Raw genomic sequence first — 19,212 nt, 5'->3', positions numbered from 1 at the left:
CTTCCTCAGTGATCTTGGGAATATGCATTAGAGATGGTGGCATTCCAAGACAAGGGAGCCTGGATCACTGAGTCACCAAAGAGAAAAGAGTTCCTACAAATCCACTTTGAAACTTCACTTGAAAAACTTCTGTTAGGTTAAGGCACTGAGATTTCAGGGTTTAATTATAACTATAGCACAGTGTAGATATGAGTAATAAAGAAGTCTATTTAAAAAAATGTTCCTACTCTGGTAACATAAATAGACTGTATGTCAAATTCACTATCCATTTTAAATAGTTAAGAGCTAACACTGCTACAAAGGTAAGTAAATATACATTACAGAGGTATGATACACACACACACACACACACACGCAGAGAGAGAGATGAGTGAATAAAAGTAACTTTTGGTAACAAGAATATGACTTACAGTGTGAGCACATTTCCAAAGGATAACTTGCCTCATTTCCCTGGGGGGGAAAAAAAGAAATAATTAGTCATAAAATAGGCACAAATTTGTTTAAAATATTAAACCTAAATATTTTAAGTCAAAAAACATAGGGAAATAAGCCATAAACTAATAATATGACCACATCTATAAATTACATTTATATTTTTAAAAAATAACTAAGAAAACAAATGATAATACTGTAGAAAGAGTTCTTGAATCAAACTGTTCTGACTTATGACTCTGTCACTTAGGATTTATGCAAATATTTGATTGCAATATATTTCAAATATTTTCTAATACCCTAAATAAGTTATATGCCAAATTTTAACACATTAGGGACTGACAATGTTCCAACATGTCTTGCTGGGTGAACTGATTTTGCAGTAGAGATTAGAACAAAGATTCCCCTGCCAACTCTAACTGAAGAGTTTCCTGAGACTGCAAAATGAGCTGTTAAAAACAAAAAAAACAGAAACCTGTTACCATTTTTCCCTGCATTGAAACATAATTTTCTATATGCTGAGCAACTAAAATAAGAAAAATATTAATGGAAAGGTGAGTCTAACTTGACAGCCAGCCACTTGAAAACCATTTCAAATTTTTCTTTTCATACAAAGTCTTATTCCATGAATAGACCCTAACTTAACATAATTTATCTGAGCTCCTAATTTATATATAAAAAAAGTAAAACTATCCGTTTTCTATACTAGGATTTTATGTGAAATATATGTAAGAAAAAAAGTGTTCTAGAAAAACTAGAGACCTGGGTCAATGCCTACATTTAACAACTCTTGAGAACTGGAATATCTGCTGGAAGATCACACCATTTGATTAGCAGTGGAATCGAAAGTACTTCTAAATCTAAAACAGTAATATCTCAAGTAGTATAACAGACTCAGAGGTAGAATCATTAAGATCTTTAAAAATGTCTACAGAATTTAACGTAATATAAATTAAGTTTTTAAAGTTCAGTGGTAAATTGAATACCAAGCATCCTATATTCTATTTATCTAACCTTGACCCTGCCTAGCAATTAAATAGCAATAAGTATACAGTTGCTATTAATTTAAGTGTACAATTAACATGGGCATATTTAAATATGTATCTTCAGAAGCTACTGAAAACCTGAATTCTTTTTTTTAGTATGACTGGCTGGCTTTTAAACTCCTCAACGTACCTTTAATCCTATGTAAACTTAAAGGCTAATCAGTAAATTACCACATTCAATTAACTGACATGTTGCCAATAGCTAGTCTTCTTCTTGCAAGTTATAGCAGATAATTGCAATTTTCCAGAACTGGTTAATATTAGGTCACTTTAAATATCAAATATATGTTAAAGTGAGGCTAAAAGGAAGCAAACATTAATAAAGCTTGATATTAATGAACAGAGATGGATTTCTGCTTACTTTGCACACTACTTAATTGATCTTAATATTCTTACCATGATTCTTATCTTCACTGCCTTAAATATTCTTGCTTGTCTTAATTTTTTTAATGTTTTTTTTTTTCCTTATTCCACTCTACCTTAAAGTTAAGTATGTTTCTTGCAAGACTCTCAAGAGCATACTGGTATTTTATTTACTAAAATTTGCACTGTCACTTTAATTTTTTTTTTTAATAAGTATCATTACTGTTTTATAAGTGAAGGTAAAAAGTAGTTATGTGGTGGTTTTCAAGCAGGATTTGAAAACTAGGCCCTTGTTTCTCCAGTTCACTGACCTTTACAGTGTTATCCATTCTTTATAAATGATACCATCTATCTCACCTATTTATCTGTATCATTCCCAACTAGACAACGTCCACAAGACCTAAGAACCAACCAGTCCAGGGCTCCTAAGGACTTTCCCATTAACAAAGAATAACTCGTCTTGCTCCTAAACTTGGAATGCATATATCCAAAACACTACTGCAACCACAATCTGTCCCAAACTGACCACATCACATCCCTGCTAAAATTCAATAGCTCCCACCTGCCTTCAGAATAAAAACCAATACTCTTTAGAAAGCTAAGTAAAGTCCTTTAATTAAGAGAACTCGTATCTCTGTAGTCACTCTCCCAAGCAGCACCACCATCTCTATCCTACACTCCCCACTTTTTACTTCATATTCTGTATTGTTTGAACTTTCACAGCAAGAATGTCTTCATAGTCTACCTTCCATTTAAAAAAGGAAACCAAAGCAAAACATGGCAATATAAAGATAATTTTGTCAATATGGTCAATATAATTTTGTTCCACGTTCAGTCTTCCTCATGCTTAGTCATTAGTAAAAACAGGAGTTTTGGAGATTCCCCTTTATACTCCTCTCCACACCCCCTCACGTTCAGCTTCTTAAGCTACTATACCTGGGAGTATTACATTTATCAGTAATTGTTTCATTCAGGTTTGGTATGTGGGCTATAGTTTATTGATCCCTGAACCTAATGCATAATTACGTTTAACAAAAAATACACATCAGTTTGTAAATTATTATATCAGACTTAACTGGAAAAAATAGCATTTCTGAAGGTAAATTAATTATGCAGTGAATTTGTAGCCAATAGCTCCAGTCTAGGGTTGGGAAATACTAAAATAATGATAGATACTGTGAGAGACATACCCAATAAGGTACTGACATTTACTTCTAAGAGAACCATTCAACTAAACAAAACCATAAAATTATATCTAAATATGAAAAAAGTTCTAAAGCTAACATGTTTTAAGTTTACATAAGAACGCTTGAAGAATTCAAACATCATGCCACATGACCAAGTTACTGACAAGATCACTTGATGATGAGGTCCTTAAATAAATCCATTTGCCTGAAGTTCAAGATAGAGTTCCCTTACACTATACTGATTTAAAAATTCAGTAACATCTGCCCATGAAGGAGAAATGCTATATAAACCACTTGACCAGTGTTAAAAAAAAAACTAGTAAATCAGAAAAATTTTATCAAACAACATTTATCAGGCATTATCTGTGATCACCTATATAAGAAAACAAAAGAGGTAATGCCCTTAGGATCTATGTCCCACCTTACTGTCTGGAGAAAGTTTCCAGGTTGCAGCACAGAACAGAGAACAGAAACACAATCCCGAGACATCGCCAAATTGAGAAGTCAGAGATACATGAAGTTCGTATGGCCAAGGAGGTTAGACTTGTGAGGAAGAGTACTTCAGAAAAGGGAGACACATGAGAGACCTTTGGAGATCTGCATAAAAGTCTCCTCCAGTCTCTGCATAAGTTTGAGAGGAAACTCCCCAAGTCCAGGAAAAGAACTAGTAGCAGGTTGAATAACTTTTGGGAGTTTGCACAGAGCTAGGAATAGTTCATGATCCCATGGGCCAAACTGGAGAAACTTGTAAATACACAGGGAATTGGGTCCAGTCCTCAGAACGACTATATTGGCCATGAATTAAAGGCTGTTCTTTACTTACCTTAAGAAAGATAGAAAACAAGTCTCAGATCAAATTTGGGTCTCAGTAACTTAAGCGGATGGCAAAACAAACTCTTACATTCTTTAAAGGAATAAAACAAAATCTAGCACAACAGCATAAGATTCACAATGTATGACATCCAATATAAAACATAATAGGACGCTACAAAATGGATGAACTTCAAAATCATGGTAAGTAAAAGAAGCCAAAAACAAAAGGCCACATTTTATGATTCCATTTATATGAAATATACTGATAAAGAAAATACACAGAAACAGAATGTAGAGACTGGTGGGTGCCAGTTACACAGAAACAGAATGTAGAGACTGGTGGGTGCCAGTTGCTGGGGGAGGAGGAATGGTGAACAATTACTTTTTGGCTATGGGGTTTCCTTTTAGGGTGATGAAAATATTTTCGAACGACATAGAGGTGGTGGTTGTACTACATTATAAATGTACTAAATGCCAGCCTGGGCAACATGGCAAAACACTGTCTCTACAAAAAATACAAAAAAGGCCGGGCATGGTGGCTCACGCCTGTAATCCCACCACATTGGGAGGCCGAGGCGGGCAGATCACTTGAGGTCAGGAGTTCAAGACCAGCCTGGTCAACATGGTGAAACCTGTCTCTACAAAAAATACAAAAATTAGCTGGGCATGGTGGCGGGTGCCTGTATAATCCCAGCTACTCGAGAGGCTGGGGCAAGAGAATCTCTTGAACCCGAAGGTGGAGGCTGCAGTGAGCAGAGATCGCACCACTGCACTCCAGCCTGGGCAACAGAGCGAGACTCCACCTCAAAAATAAAAACAAAAACACGAGCCAGGCATGTTGGCATATGCCTGTAGTCTCGGCTACTCAGGAGGGTGATATGGGATGACTGCTTGAGCCTGATAGGTCAAGGGTGCAGTGAGCCTTGAGCGCACCACTGCACTCCAGCCTGGGCAACCAAGCAAGACTTTGTAAATAAATAAATAAACAAATGTCACTGAACTGTTCACTTTTAAAATGACTTTGTTATGTGAATTTCACATCAATAAAACGTTTTATATGCTGTTTAAAGAAATAATGGCCCCAAATCTTCCAAATTTGATGAAAACTTTAAATCCCAAATTCAAGAAGTTCAATGAACTCTAAGTAGAAGAAACATGGGAAAAAAAAAAAGCCACATAATAAATTGCTGTGACACAGAAAATCTTAAATATAATCAGAGGGGAAAAAAGATAAACTACATACATACAACATAATTACTACAGCATATTTCTCCTCAGATACACCAAGGACAGGAAACAATGGAATCTGTTTAAAGTGTTTAAAAAAAAAAAAAACTATCAGTTTTTATATCCAGCAAAAATATCTTTCAAATATTACGGCAAATGCTTTTTCCAGATAACAAAAACTGAAAGGAAAGATTAGGCTCCAATATATGTTCACTACAAAAAAAAAGTCAAAAGAAAATTCTTCAGGCAGAAGAAAAATGATACCAGATGGAAAGCTGGATCTAGACAAAGAAATGAAAAAATATCAGAAATGGTAAATAAAATAAAATAAAAGACATTTTTCTCATTTTTAAATGTCTTTAAAATATGACTATTTAAAAGCAAAAATAATGTGTTGTGGGGTATATAAAGTGAACATATGACAACAGCACAAAAGGGTAGAGAAAAAATGGATGTATGCTGTTGTCAGGATCTTACACTGTAAGAGAAACACTGTATCATTATTTGAAGGTACAGCATGTTATATTAAAGACGTATATTGTAAACTCTAGAACAACTTAAAAAAGGAGACGAAATAAAACGGTATCATTGTGATGGTTAATTTTGTGTCAACCTAACTGGGCCAAGGGATGCTCAGATATCCAGCTAAACATTATTTCTGAGTGAGAGTCAGCTAGGGTGTTTGTGGAAGAGATTAGCATCTGAACTGGTGAACTAAGTAAAACTTATTGGATAACATCCTATCTGTCCAGCACCTAAATAGAACAAAAAGGCAGAAGATTGAATTAGTTCTCTGCCTCACTGCCCGAGCTGCAAAGTCAAGCTTTTCCTTACCTCAATGCCCCTGGTTCTCAGGCCTTCAGACTCCGACTAGAACTTATACCATCAGTTCTTTAGCTCTCAGGCCTTCAAGCTACAGCACCAGCTTTCCTGGGTCTCTAACTTAAAGACAGCAGGAACGGAACTTCTTAGCCTCCATAATCATGTGAGGCAATATCATATAATAAATCTCTTTCTAGACATATGTATCTCCTACTGGTTATTTCTCTGGAGAACCCTGACTAATACAATCAGAAAGAATACTCAATCCCACGAAAGGCAGACAAATAGGTACAAAGAAAAAGCAAATGAGAAAAAAAAGAAAGTAAATAGTAAGAAGGCAGATTTAAAAGCAAACATTTTGAGAATTATACATTTCATAATGCTAAAAAAGAGTCAATTCATCAGAAAGATGAAGTCCAAAAACGTACCAATCCTACACAAATTATTTCAGAAAGCAGAAAGGAAGGGTACTGTCCTGAACTCATTTTATGAAGCCAGCATTACTGTGATGCCAAAATCAGACAGTATCACAAAAAAAGAAAACTGGCCAGGCGCGGTGGCTCACGCCTATAATCCTAACACTTGGGGGGCTGAGGCAGGAGTATCACTTAAGGTCAGGAGTTCAAGACCAGCCTGGCCAACATGTTGAATACATGTTTGTACTAAGAATACAAAAATCAGCTGAGCATGATGGTAGGCACCTGTACAATCCCAGCTACTTGGGACGCTGAGGCAGAAGAATCGCTTGAACCTGGGAGGTGGAAGTTGCAGTGAGCTGAGATCACGCCACTACACTCTAGCCTAGGCGACAGTGCGAGACTCTGTCTCAAAACAACAACAACAACAAAAGAAAACTATATCTAATGTTTCTCTATGATCAATAATGTAAAAATCCTTAAAAATATCTTAGCAAATTGAATAAAAAAATAAACATCATGACTGAGGATTATTCCAGCAATGGAAGGTTGGTTTAATATTCAAAACCAACGTGATTCACAACATTAACAGAGGAAAAAAAAAAACCACATGGTCAACCAAACAGACGCAATAAAAGCATCTGACAAATTGCAACATCCATTTTTGATAAAACAAGAGTAACTCAGCAAACTAGGACTATTTCTCTATCTATAAAAGGTTATCTACAAAAATTCTTCAAAAAGTGTCATATGTAATAAGATTCTCCCTATGATTAGAACAAGATAAAGACATCTGCACAAATACAAAAGGGAAGACAAAAAAAAAGGTATACAGATTGGAAAGGAATAAATTGCCTTTCGTTGCAGATGACATAATTGTGTATGTACATAAATCCTAAGCAAATTACTAAAAAGCTATCAAAACTAATAAATGAATTAAGCAAGACGGCAAGACAAAAGGTCAATATACAAAAGTTAAATATATTTCATATTCTGGAAACATGGAAAATGAAATTAACAATGCAGTTCCATTTACAAAATCATCAAAAATACAAAATACTTAGAAACAGTTAATAAGAGATGTGCAGGGAGTACACATGAAGACTATAAGACATAGCTAAGAAAGAGATCTAAGAAAACCCAGCTATATTTGTTCATAGATCAGAAGGCTCAATGTTGTTAAGATGGCAATTCTTCCCATAATGATCTGCATATAGAAGACAATCCCAATAAAAATCCCAGCAGAATATTTTAAAGGAATCAATAAACTATTTCTAAAATTCATATGGAGATGCAAAGAACCTAGCAGCCAAGGGATCTGAATGAAAAAGAACAATGGTGAAGGACTTACAATATCTGACTTAAAGAGTTATGAAGGGCTGGGTGCGGTAGCTCACGCCTGTAATCCCAGCACTTTGGGAGGCCGAGGCGAGTGGATCACTTGAGGTCAGGAGTTTGAAACCAGCCTGACCAACATGGTGAAACCCTGTCTCTACTGAAAATACAAAAAAAAAAAACTAGCCGGGCGTGGTGGCAGGCGCCTGCAATCCCAGCTACTCAGGAGGCTGAGGCAGGAGAATCACTTGAACCTGGGAAGCAGAGGTTGCAGTGAGCTGAAATCGCGCCACTGCACTCCAGCCTTGGCAGCAGAGCAAGACTCGTCTCAGGAAAAAAAAAAAAAAAAAAAAAGTTATAAATCTAGTCATCAAAAGAGTGGTACTGGTGTAAGAACAGACAAATATCAATTGGACAGAATAAAGTAAACACACACACACAATTTTCAAGAAAGGTTTCCAGGTAATTAAATGGGGAAAAAAAAAATCTTTGCAACAAATGATGCTACAACAACTGAATAGCAATATGCAATTAAAAAAAATGACATGAAGACTTGAATAGATATTTCACAACAAAAGATATGATTAACATCAAATAAACACATGAAAATACGTTTAATATCACTAGACATTAGAGAAATACAAGTTAAAACCAAAGTGAGATATTACAGGCAACTGGCATAATAAATATGGCTATAATTTAAAAATGGACAAAGTGTTACTGAAGATGTGGAATAAATGATTATGTGGTGAACAGAATTCTTAGGTAGCCCTTTGAAATTCTGAACCCCTTGTATACATACATTTTCTCCCAATTACTAAATCAAACACTCATCTAGTTACTGCTGCAGAAGGATTTTGCACATGTAATTAAGGTCCCAAATCAACCACCTCTGGATAAGATTTATCCAGGTGGCCCTGACCTGTAAGAGCCCTTTAAAAGCAATTTTCCCTGTGTGGTCTAAGAAGGTGAAAATGAAAGAGTCAAAGCAGGAGAGGAATTCAACACAAGGGAAGTGGAGAGGCCACATGGCATTGAATGCAGGCAGCCTGACGGGGATAAGAGTGACCTCTAGTGAACAGGAGCAAGGAAACAGAGTGCTCAATCTCATAAGGGCAAAGAGCTGAATTCTGCCAATAACGTGAACAGCTTGGAAAGCAGACTTCCCCAGAACCTCCACAGGAGAACTTGGTCTGGATGGCACCTTGATTTCAGCCTTGTGATACTCCGAAGAGAACCCAGTCATGCAGTGGTGAGCTTCTGATTTGCAGAACTATGAAATAATAAATGAGTGCTGTTTTAAACTACTATGTTTATGGGAATTTGTTACACAGCAACAGAAAACTAATATCCAAACTTATAGTGTATGCGGCTAAAAATAAAAACACTGACATAGCAAAGTGTTGGTGAAGATGTAGAGCAAATGAAAATTTTATATCTTGCTAGTGGGAACTCAAAATTGTACCGCTATTTCAAAAAACAGTGTGTTGGACTCTTAGTGTAACCAGAAATGAAAACATGTCCACACAAAAATTTGTACTCACATGTCCACAGCAGCTTTATTCAGCTTTATTCTTAATAGACCAATCTGGAAACAACCTAAATGTCTTCAACTGGTGAACAGATAAACTTATATCCAGACAATGGAGTACTACTCGGTAATGAATAGGAAAAGACTACTAATACACCCAATAACATAATGAATCTCAAAAGCAATATGCTAAGTAAAAGAAACCAGACACAAAAAGCTATGTGCTGTATGGTTCCATTTATAAATGCTACAAAAAAACAAACTACAGTAACTGAAAGTTAAGGTGTTGTGGGGTAGAGGGGGAGAGCAGGGAGTGAATACAAAAGGGTACCAGGTAACATTTCAGGGTGACAGACCTATTCCACATCTTGACTGTGGTGATTACAAAACTATATACATTTATCAAGGCACATTAACTATGCACTGAAAACTAGTTAGTTTTTACCACAGGTAAGTTGTACCTCAATAAAGCTGATTTTTGTAACTCAAAATATTAAGGACCTTAGTCCCAAATATAATGGAATTGCTTAATGCATAATTTAAGTCTCCAGTTTAGAAACAATCTCATCACTTTCTTTAAAACAATAAAGTTTCACAGCTGTCATATTATTCAAAATTCAAACTATATAGATTTGTTTTTATAAGACACATTTCAAGGTAATGTATTCATAGCAAATAACATTTTCCAGATTAATCTTACAGAATCATGAGACACCAAAAACTATTTACACTTACAGTAATCTTGACATTTATAATTCATCCCTTAGTCTCCTTCCCTGATTTTAAACTCCATGAAGGCACCAACTGTCTTATTATCTTTTGATATCCTTTGCCAGATTTAACATTGTCCTAAATTTACTTTAAAGGAAGAATTTGATTAGGTGCATGGTAAAAGTCTGGAACGGTTTAAGTCCTAATTAAGCATCAATGCGTTAAAGTACAAGGTTAGATTAAGGGCATTAGAAGACCCGAATTCTTAAAAGTCCAGTTATTCAAGCACTTTAGATTTTCTCTTTCCTTTTGATGCTCACTTTTTATAATGAGTATTAAGCATTTGGATCTGCATACATTTTAAATAAGCAAACAGTACTCTAATACTGAAGTAATATTTATAGTTCACAAAGAGTCTATAACCAAATAAGGAAATGTTGTCATCTCTTAAAGTCTACTAGATAAAGATAAATGTCTAAATATTCTGACTGCACATTCTCTGAAATATTCAAAGCTTTACAGAATGCATCTATAAAATTTATTTTTATTCTTTCAAACCTTGTCACTTTAAGATCAAAGTAACTCTAAACCAAAGAGAACCAAGTTTTTTTCATTTCTTTGCCAGAAAATTTCTTTAGATAATATTTTCCTGATTCCTAGTGATTTGATCCCAAAACTGACAATCATAATAGAATATTTTTTAAAAATGTTGAATAACATGAACTTGAAAAGTAAGTTATCTTAGGAATCAATCCAAATGTCTTTACCTGCTGAAAGCTTGATGACTGCACAATTAATGTAATTATCATAATGAAATTAATTTTTTCTAGGGTAAAGTCACTGACCATCTTAGTAACTGTTCTAGAACAGATTCTCCTTATTCTTAAATACAAAGCAAAAGGCATTTGGATGCATGAATGTCGGGGACAGATAAGATGGAAAGACAGAAACAAGAGATAAAAACCAATCATACCAATGACAGATCCAAGCTTCTTTAATGATTTTAGGAGGAAAAAAAAAACCTTAAAATTTCTAGTCTGATAAATGCTGCCATAACTACAATCTATAACTTGCGTGAATCCATTCAGCAAATGTTTGAAGGCACATAATATATGTTTAACTATTTTAAAGATCCTATTACTCACTTTGACAGTTAAACTATATTTCCTATTAAATGACACCTAAATTACCCCCATTCCTGTTTTTCCTTCTACTATTTAATGTTAACAACAATTTTTGTGTTTATCTTGTATTGTGCACAATTTCGCCGAACTTATTCATTAGTACTTTTATTTTTTGTAGATTTCTTGAAAATTTTCTATGTAGATAGTCATACCATCTGCAAACAGGATCCGTTTTTCTTCTTTGCAATCTGTATGCCTTTATATTCTTTTCCTGCATTACTGCACTGACTAGAACTTTCAGCACTACGCTAAAAAGGGCAGAAATCCTTGCTTTGTTACAGATCTTACAGAGAAAGTACTGTCTTTTGCCATTAAGTATAATGTCAGCCGTAGGTTTTCACAGATGTTCTTTATTCAACTGATAACATTTCCCTCTATATTTTTCCAAGTTTTTGTTTTGTCTTGGGTTTTATTCTTTAGCCTATTAATATAATTATACAGACTTAAGTTTCAAATAGTGAACCAGCCTTGCACCCATAAAACCACCATAACTGATTATGGTGTATAATCTTTTAAAAATATTAACTCTATTTGTTAATGTTTTAAGGATTTCTGCATCTACACTGACATAAGGATGTTGGTCCATAGTTATCTTTTTTGGATTTTGGTATCAAGGAAACAGGGCTACTCAAATTCTATTTCACACTGGAAGAGGTGTGACAGTTTGTGTTTAAGGAACTGGTTCATTACTTCAAAGTTGTCAAATTTATGTGTATAGAATTGGTCATAGTAACCCCTTATCTTTTTTCACATCTGCAGGGTCTACAGTGATGTCCCCTATTTCATTCCTGATAATGGTAATTTGCGTCTTATTACTTGTCAGTCTTACTGATGTTTTTGAAGAATGAGCTTTTTGTTTCAAAGGGTTTTTCTCTATTGTTTCTGTTTTTTATTTCATTTACTATTTCCTTCCTTCTGCTTGCTTCAGGTAGATTTTTCTCATCTTTTTTTCTAGGTTCTTGAAGTGGGAGCTTAGATTATTGATTTGAGGGGGTTTTTCTTTTCCTCTTCTCAAATGTGTGCATTTAGTGGTATAAATTTCCCTCTCTAAACTGCTTTAGTTGTATCCCACAACTTTTGGTATGTTGTATTCTTATTTTCATGAAGCTCAATGTATTTTTTAAAATTTCCCTTGAGACTTCCTCTTTCACTCATAGATTATTTGGAAGTGTTTAGAGATTTTCCAGTTATCTATTATTGATTTCTAGTTTGATTCCACTTTGGTAGGAGAACACATTCTTTGATTTCAATTCCTTAAAATGTGTTTATGTTTTCTAGGGGGTTTTCTGAGACAGGGTCTCACTGTCACTCAGCTTGAGTGTAGTGGCATGACATGGCTCACTGCAGCCTCAAATTCCTGGGCTCAAGTGATCCTCTCCCACCTCAGCCACTCAACTACAGGCATATGCCATCATGCTCAGCTAATTATTTTTTTTTTTCATGGAGACTGAGTCTTGCTACATTGCCCAGGCTCGTCTCAAACTCCTGGCCTCATGCAATCCTCCCACCTTAGCCACCCCAAGCATTTAGGATTATAGGCATGAACCACCATGCCCAGATGAGGTTTACTTTTATGGCCCAGGACATAACTTTCCTTGGTATATGTTCTCTGGTCACTTGAAAAGATGAAGCATTCTATAAATTACATAGCACTGGTTGATTACATATGTTGAGTATCTTTCTATATCCTTGCTGATTTTCTTGCTTGGTTACTCCATCATTTATTGAGAAATAGGTGTTGACGTCTCCAATTATAATTTTGGACTTGTGTATTTCTCTTTTTAGTTCCATCAGTCTTTTTTCATATATTTTGCAGTTCTACTGCTAACACATTTAAAACTGCTATGTCTTCTTAGTGGATTGATTAACCCTTTTATCATATAATGCCTAGTCACTGTCTCTGGTAACTGCTTTGTTATGAGGTCTACTTTATCTAATATTAAATATAACCATACCTGCTTTCTTTGGATTAATGTTTGCATGATATATCTTCCTCCTTCCTTTTAGTTTCAACATGCCTATATTGTTACATTTAAAGTAAATTTCTTACAGAAATCATATGATTGGGTAATGTCTTTGATTCTGCCAGTATGTTTAATTGGTGTGTGTGTGTATATATATGTGTGTATGTATATATATATACGGGTGTGTGTGTATATGTGTGTATATATATATATGTGTGTGTGTGTATATATGTGTATATAGATATATACACACACACACACACACACACACATATATATATATTTGGAGACAGGCTGTCACTCTGGAGTGTAGCGGCACAATCTTGGCTCACTGCATTCTCCACCTCCCAGGCTTAAGCAATGCCCCCATCTCAGCCTCCTGAGTAGCTGGGACCACAGGCACTCGCCACCATGCCCAGCTAATTTTTTGTATTTTTGGTTGAGACAGGTTTCACCATGTTGCCCAGGCTGGTCTCAAACTCCCGAGCTCAGGTAATCCACATGCCTCAACCTTCCAAAGTGCTGGGATTACAGGCGTAAGCCACCATGCCCGGCCTTCATTTCTGTTTTCTTTATCCTGTCTCCTGGTGGGTTAAACATTTTTTAAATTCCATTTTGATTTATCTATAATGCTTTTGCATGTATCTGTAGAGCTTCCTTAGTGGTTGCTCTATGTACATTACACAGATAACTTTTCACAATCTTATTGGTATCATCATTTTACCCTCTCCCTGCTTACAGCTATCTTAAATATTTCCTCTACGTACCTTTAGAACCACATCAGTATTGTAATTTTTGCTTCAACACTCAAACATAATTTAAAAACTCAAAAGGAGAATGTCTATTGTATTTACCCATACTTTTACACTTTGAATTGTTCCTTCCTCTTTCCTGATGTTCCAAGATTCTTTCATCATACCCCTTCTGTTTTCAGAATGTCTTTTGTTATCTTTCTAGGGTAAGTCTGCTGGTGGCATATTCTCTTCGTTTTCCTTCATATGTCTTGATTTCCCTTTCATTCCAGAAGGATGTTTTCTCTAGATACAGGTTTCTGAGTTGACAGTCCTTTTCTTTCAGCACTTGAAAAATGTGAAATTTCCTTCTGATGAGAAACCTGCTATCATTTGAACTGTTTTCCACATCTACATGAAGTGTAATTTCTCTCGTGCTGATTTAAAGACTTGTCTTGTTTTTATAAGTTTGACTTTGAGATATTCTGGTCTGGATGTCTACAGGTTTATCCTGTTGAACATTCACTTGGCTTTTTAAAACTGTAGCTTAATGTCTTTCGCCAAATTCGCAAAATTTTCAGCCATTATTTCCTTAAGTACTTTTTCAATCCTGCCCTCTCTCTTCCTCTCCTTCTGTGACTCTAACGACACAAGTGTTAAATCTTTTTATAGACTCACGGTTCCCTGAGGCTCTGCACATTTTTTTTTTTCAGTCTGTTTACTGTTGCTCAGACTGGGTAACTACTTCTGCCTGCTAGTTCACTGATCTTTCCTCAGTCTGCTCTATTTGCTATTAAGCCTACTCACTGGGCTACTGTATTGGTTATTATATTTTTCAGTTCTAAAATTACTATTTGGTCTTTCTTTATGTCTTCTATTTCTTTGCTGAAGTTTTCTTTTTTTTTTCCTGTTTCATGTACGTCAGTTTTTTCTTTGAGTGACACAAGCTTGTTCATTTTTGAGAAAATGTGTGCCATATACTCAAGTGTGAATAATAGACTTTATCAGTTGTTCTCGCTAGTAGTTTTGGTATTCTATGAAAAAAAAGCAGCTAGTTCAGCTTACAAATCACACAAGTGCTTGTTTTTCCTCAAAACTACTATTACAATTTCACATGTACAAGTGGTGCTTTACACTTTCATCATTTTATCATGGAGAATATTTAAAATATGTGTAGTTATTGGTTGAGATTTAACAAAATATTGCTTTATCAGTGATATTCTTAAGCAAAAGTGGTGTTTTTTAAAACTGCAAGTACACAGTAACAAAGAACACAACTTCTAGTAAAGTAGGGTGCTTCTGTTTTGATTCATGCTAAGGTACCATTAAGTTTTACTAATGATTGCTTTTGCACCATCAGTATAAATATAAACACAGTCAAGACAGGTAATGTTTTAGTGTTATTATGAAAACAATTTTGACCTCATGTGCTCCCTAGAAAGTGTCCTGGGGATCCCCAAGTATCCATGAACGACTCTGAAAACTGCCAATCTAATCTTAAGATCTTATTTAGGCTGGGCGCCGTGGCTCATGCCTGTAATCCCAGCACTTTGGGAGGCCAAGGCGGGCAGATCACCTGAGGTCAGGAGTTCAAGACCAGCCAGGACAACATGGGAATACCCGTATCTACTAAAAAAAAAATATATATATATATATACACACACACACACACACACACATATATGTGTATATATACATATATATGTATATATATACATACATATATACATATATATGTGTGTATATATATGTGTGTGTGTGTGTATATGTGTATATATATATGTGTATATATATATATACACACACAAAAATTAGCCAGGCGTGATGGCAAGCATCTGTAACCCCAGCCACTCGGGAGGCTGACACAGGAGAATCACTCGAACCTGGGAGGTGGAGGTTGCAGTGAGCCAAGATCACACCACTGCACTCCAGCCTGGGCAACAGAGTGAGACTTTGTCTCAAAAAAAAAAAAAAAAAATGTTATTTAGATTTTGCCATTAGGGAGTATCAACATGTAAAGAACTGAAAGAGAAATGTATCAAAGAAAAAGAAAACCCATACAGCGACAGAACCAGTAGACTATGGATCTACTCTATTTGTCCTAATATTCTATTACAGTGTTTTTGTTGTTGTTGTTGTTGTTGTTTTTGAGACAGAGTCTTGCTCTGTCACCCAGGCTGGAGTGCAGTGGCACGATCTCAGCTCACTGCAATCTCCACCTCACAGGTTCAAGCAATTCTCCTGCCTCAGCCTCTCGAGTAGCTGGGATTACAGGCATGCACCACTTTGCCCAGCTAATTTTTGTATTTTCAATAGAGATGAGGTTTTGCCATATTGGCCATGCTGGTCTCCAACACTTGATCTCAGGTGATCCACCCCCCTTAGCCTCCCAAAATGCTGGGATTACAGGCTTGAGCCACCACACCTGGTCTCTATTATATTTCTATAATAATCTATATTATCCTGTAATACATATCACAAAGATATCCTAGCCAGGCTACTATCTGCTATAATCTACTATAATATATAATCACAAACACTTTCTTATTTACTTATTCTTTCTTTCTTATTTCTTATTCACACAAAAGCAGACCACATTATTCTGAGTCTCTCTCGTAGAAAAATATTTTCTCAGTTACCACACAATTACTTTGGCTACGAATGAGACAAGATTCTATCTTAATTAAGACCTAAATTAAATGCAAAGAGATGTTTCCACACATGGCATCGGTTTCTCATTAACTCACTATACTTTAAGCTCCATGACAGCAAAGCACTTGCATGTTTTGTTTACTCTTCAGTTCATGATACAGAGAAAATAATAAATATCTTTGAATTATCATTAAATATGCTTTTGTAAGTAATTATTAAGTAAATCCCTTTTATTTCTTTGGGAAAATATATTGACTCCAGAACAACTGGAGTTTTAGCTTCAGATACAGTTCACTTGCAAGTGGATCTTCCTCTGCGTGCCAACCTCAATTTTTCTAGGAATGAGACTTCCAACATTTAGGCAAATTCTCAAAATACTGAGTATTATGTCCAAAAAGGTAAAAATAATATTTAACAAACTGCTTAGTACACTGTAAGCAATCAATTAATAAATCCAAATATTCAAAATTAACACCTCACTCCCAAAGGTGTATTTCCCAAATCGCAGTAATTTTTTTTTTTAAGTCTACAAACAAAAAAAATCTGATAGCTTTTTTTCTTCTGGTTTTCTTCTAACCATGGAATTTCTTTTCTACTATTCTTGAGGTTCTAAAATCCTTCAGATACCTCAGATAAACTAATTTACATTTCAATGACTTTTTTCAAACTGAACGTAGAATAAATGTTGCTTTATCAAGTTTCAAAATTTTTTTTGTAGGTAGAAACTACTGGATCTAGAAAGTAATCCTTAAAAGTTAAAAGTTAACTCTGTGACTATAAACAGGGATGGAAAAAAGAAAGTTAACATTTACTGAATACAAAAAAAAAAGAGAAATAACATTTACATGCTGAGCACCCTATTAGAGACTTTACATACATTATCTCATTTATCCTCCCAAACAATCCCCTGGGTAAATAGAGGTTATAAAGAAGCTTAAGGCCGGGCACGGTGGCTCACGCCTGTAATCCCAGCACTTTGGGAGGCCGAGGCGGGCAGATCACGAGGCCAGGAGATCAAGACCATCCTGGCTAACACGGTGAAACCCCGTCTCTACTAAAAATACAAAAAATTAGTCAGGCATGGTGGTAGACACCTGTAGTCCCAGCTACTCGGGAGGCTAAGGCAGGAGAATGGCGTGAACCTGGGAGGCGGAACTTGCAGTGAGCCGAGATTGTGCCACTGCACTCCAGCCTGGGGAACAGAGTGAGACTCCGTCTCAAAAAAAAAAAAAAAAAAAGAAGCTTAAGCAGCTTGCATAAGGTCACGCAGCTGGTAGTGGTAGAGACCAAATTTGAACTCAAGCTAATGTAAATCCCATAACATTCTTACCAACATATCATAAAGCCGCAGCCATTCTGTATTACACAAGAGGAGCAAGAAGTTATTACAGCCATTTTCTTCTCATCTTAGAACACTTAAAGTGGCTTGTTACTGCCAACTCACACTGGCATAGCAATTTTAAATGTCTTCCATATATCTAAAACAGCAGTCACAATCGCAGAAACATGACAGTGAGAGGGTGTCAGGTGAAGACAGCTGAGGAGTAAATGGATGAAAAACGTGAAATACTATTACATGGAAACTTTCCAACAATTTCCTGCAGGTAGCAACAATAATTTGGTACTACTTTCTAATTTAAAAACATACATAATAACCCCCTCAAAAACCAGAAAATGATATATGTATGGCATTTTCAATAATTATAATTGAGAAAGTAATCTCAAAACAGGAAAAAAAGTCCTGACAATGGGACAGTTCAGGTAATGATAAGATACCATATTGACTATGGCCATAGGAAATAGCTGAAGCAGAGAGAAAACTAAAGGTTAGTAAAATGGAGGTGGTCAACAAACACTAAGGCTAGAATGTCCATAAAGATGTAACCTGATGGTGGAACACAGAGGGAAAATGTGAGACAAGTACTTAAATTTTGATGAAAAATTAAGTAACGAGAAAGATTTGAGTTAGCAATGAGAACAGATAAAGAAATGGCTTAGCAGGAAAATGAAGAATAATCTATTATGGGTCAGCAAGCTTTGGCTTGCTGGTCAATAAGCCTACCACCTGTTTTGTTTTATTACCGCTTTATTGAAATATAATTTATATACCATACAAACCATCCATCTAAAGTATACAACTCAATGGTTTTAGTACATTCATACCATTGTGCAGCCATCACCACAATCAAATTTAGAGCATATTTATTACCCCCAAAAGCCTGTATCTACTGGCAGTCATTCCCCAACTCCCCCTCAGGCCAGCCCTAAGTAATCACAAATCCACTTTCTGGCTCTACGTATTTGCCTATTCTGGATATTAAATACAAATGAAATTATACAATATATGATCCTGTATGACTGGCTACTTAGTCGAGTATTTTCAAGGTTAATCTAATGTGTTGTAACAAGTATCAACACACTTCTTTTTACTAATGAACATTTCATTCGTATGAACATACCATATTTATCTATTCATCAGTTAATAAACATTTGGACTGTTTCCATTTTTGGCCATTATGAATAATGTTATTATGAATATTCATGTCCAAGTTTTTCACTTCATTTCACATGTTTCATTTCTTTTAGGTATATACCCAGGAATGGAATTACTAGGTCATATGGTAACTCTATGTTTGACATTTTGAGGAATTATTTTCTAACGCAGTTATAAACATTTACATTCCCACCAGCAAGGTTTGAGGGTTCCAGTTTCTCCACATCCTTGACAACACTTATCAGTCTTTTTTGATTATAACAATCCTAGTGGGTGTGAAGTGTTATCTCGACATTTTGATTTG

General features: G+C 35.5%; 1 protein-coding gene across 3 annotated transcripts in view; it reads right to left on the bottom strand.

Annotated features, from left to right (window-relative positions):
- PPP3R1 (protein phosphatase 3 regulatory subunit B, alpha) overlaps window positions 1–19,212 on the bottom strand; it is a 74,587-nt gene that overhangs the window by 38,801 nt on the left and 16,574 nt on the right. For all 3 annotated transcript variants that reach the window (XM_063695840.1, XM_031008003.3, XM_055378897.2), the window contains one exon: window positions 411–450. In XM_063695840.1, the coding sequence (XP_063551910.1) occupies window positions 411–450 (40 nt within the window). The remainder of the gene's footprint in view (window positions 1–410; window positions 451–19,212) is intronic.

The sequence above is a fragment of the Gorilla gorilla genome, chromosome 12, assembly GCF_029281585.2.
Source record: "Gorilla gorilla gorilla isolate KB3781 chromosome 12, NHGRI_mGorGor1-v2.1_pri, whole genome shotgun sequence".
NCBI lineage: Eukaryota > Metazoa > Chordata > Mammalia > Primates > Hominidae > Gorilla > Gorilla gorilla.
This window is presented reverse-complemented; position numbering and strand designations above follow the sequence as displayed.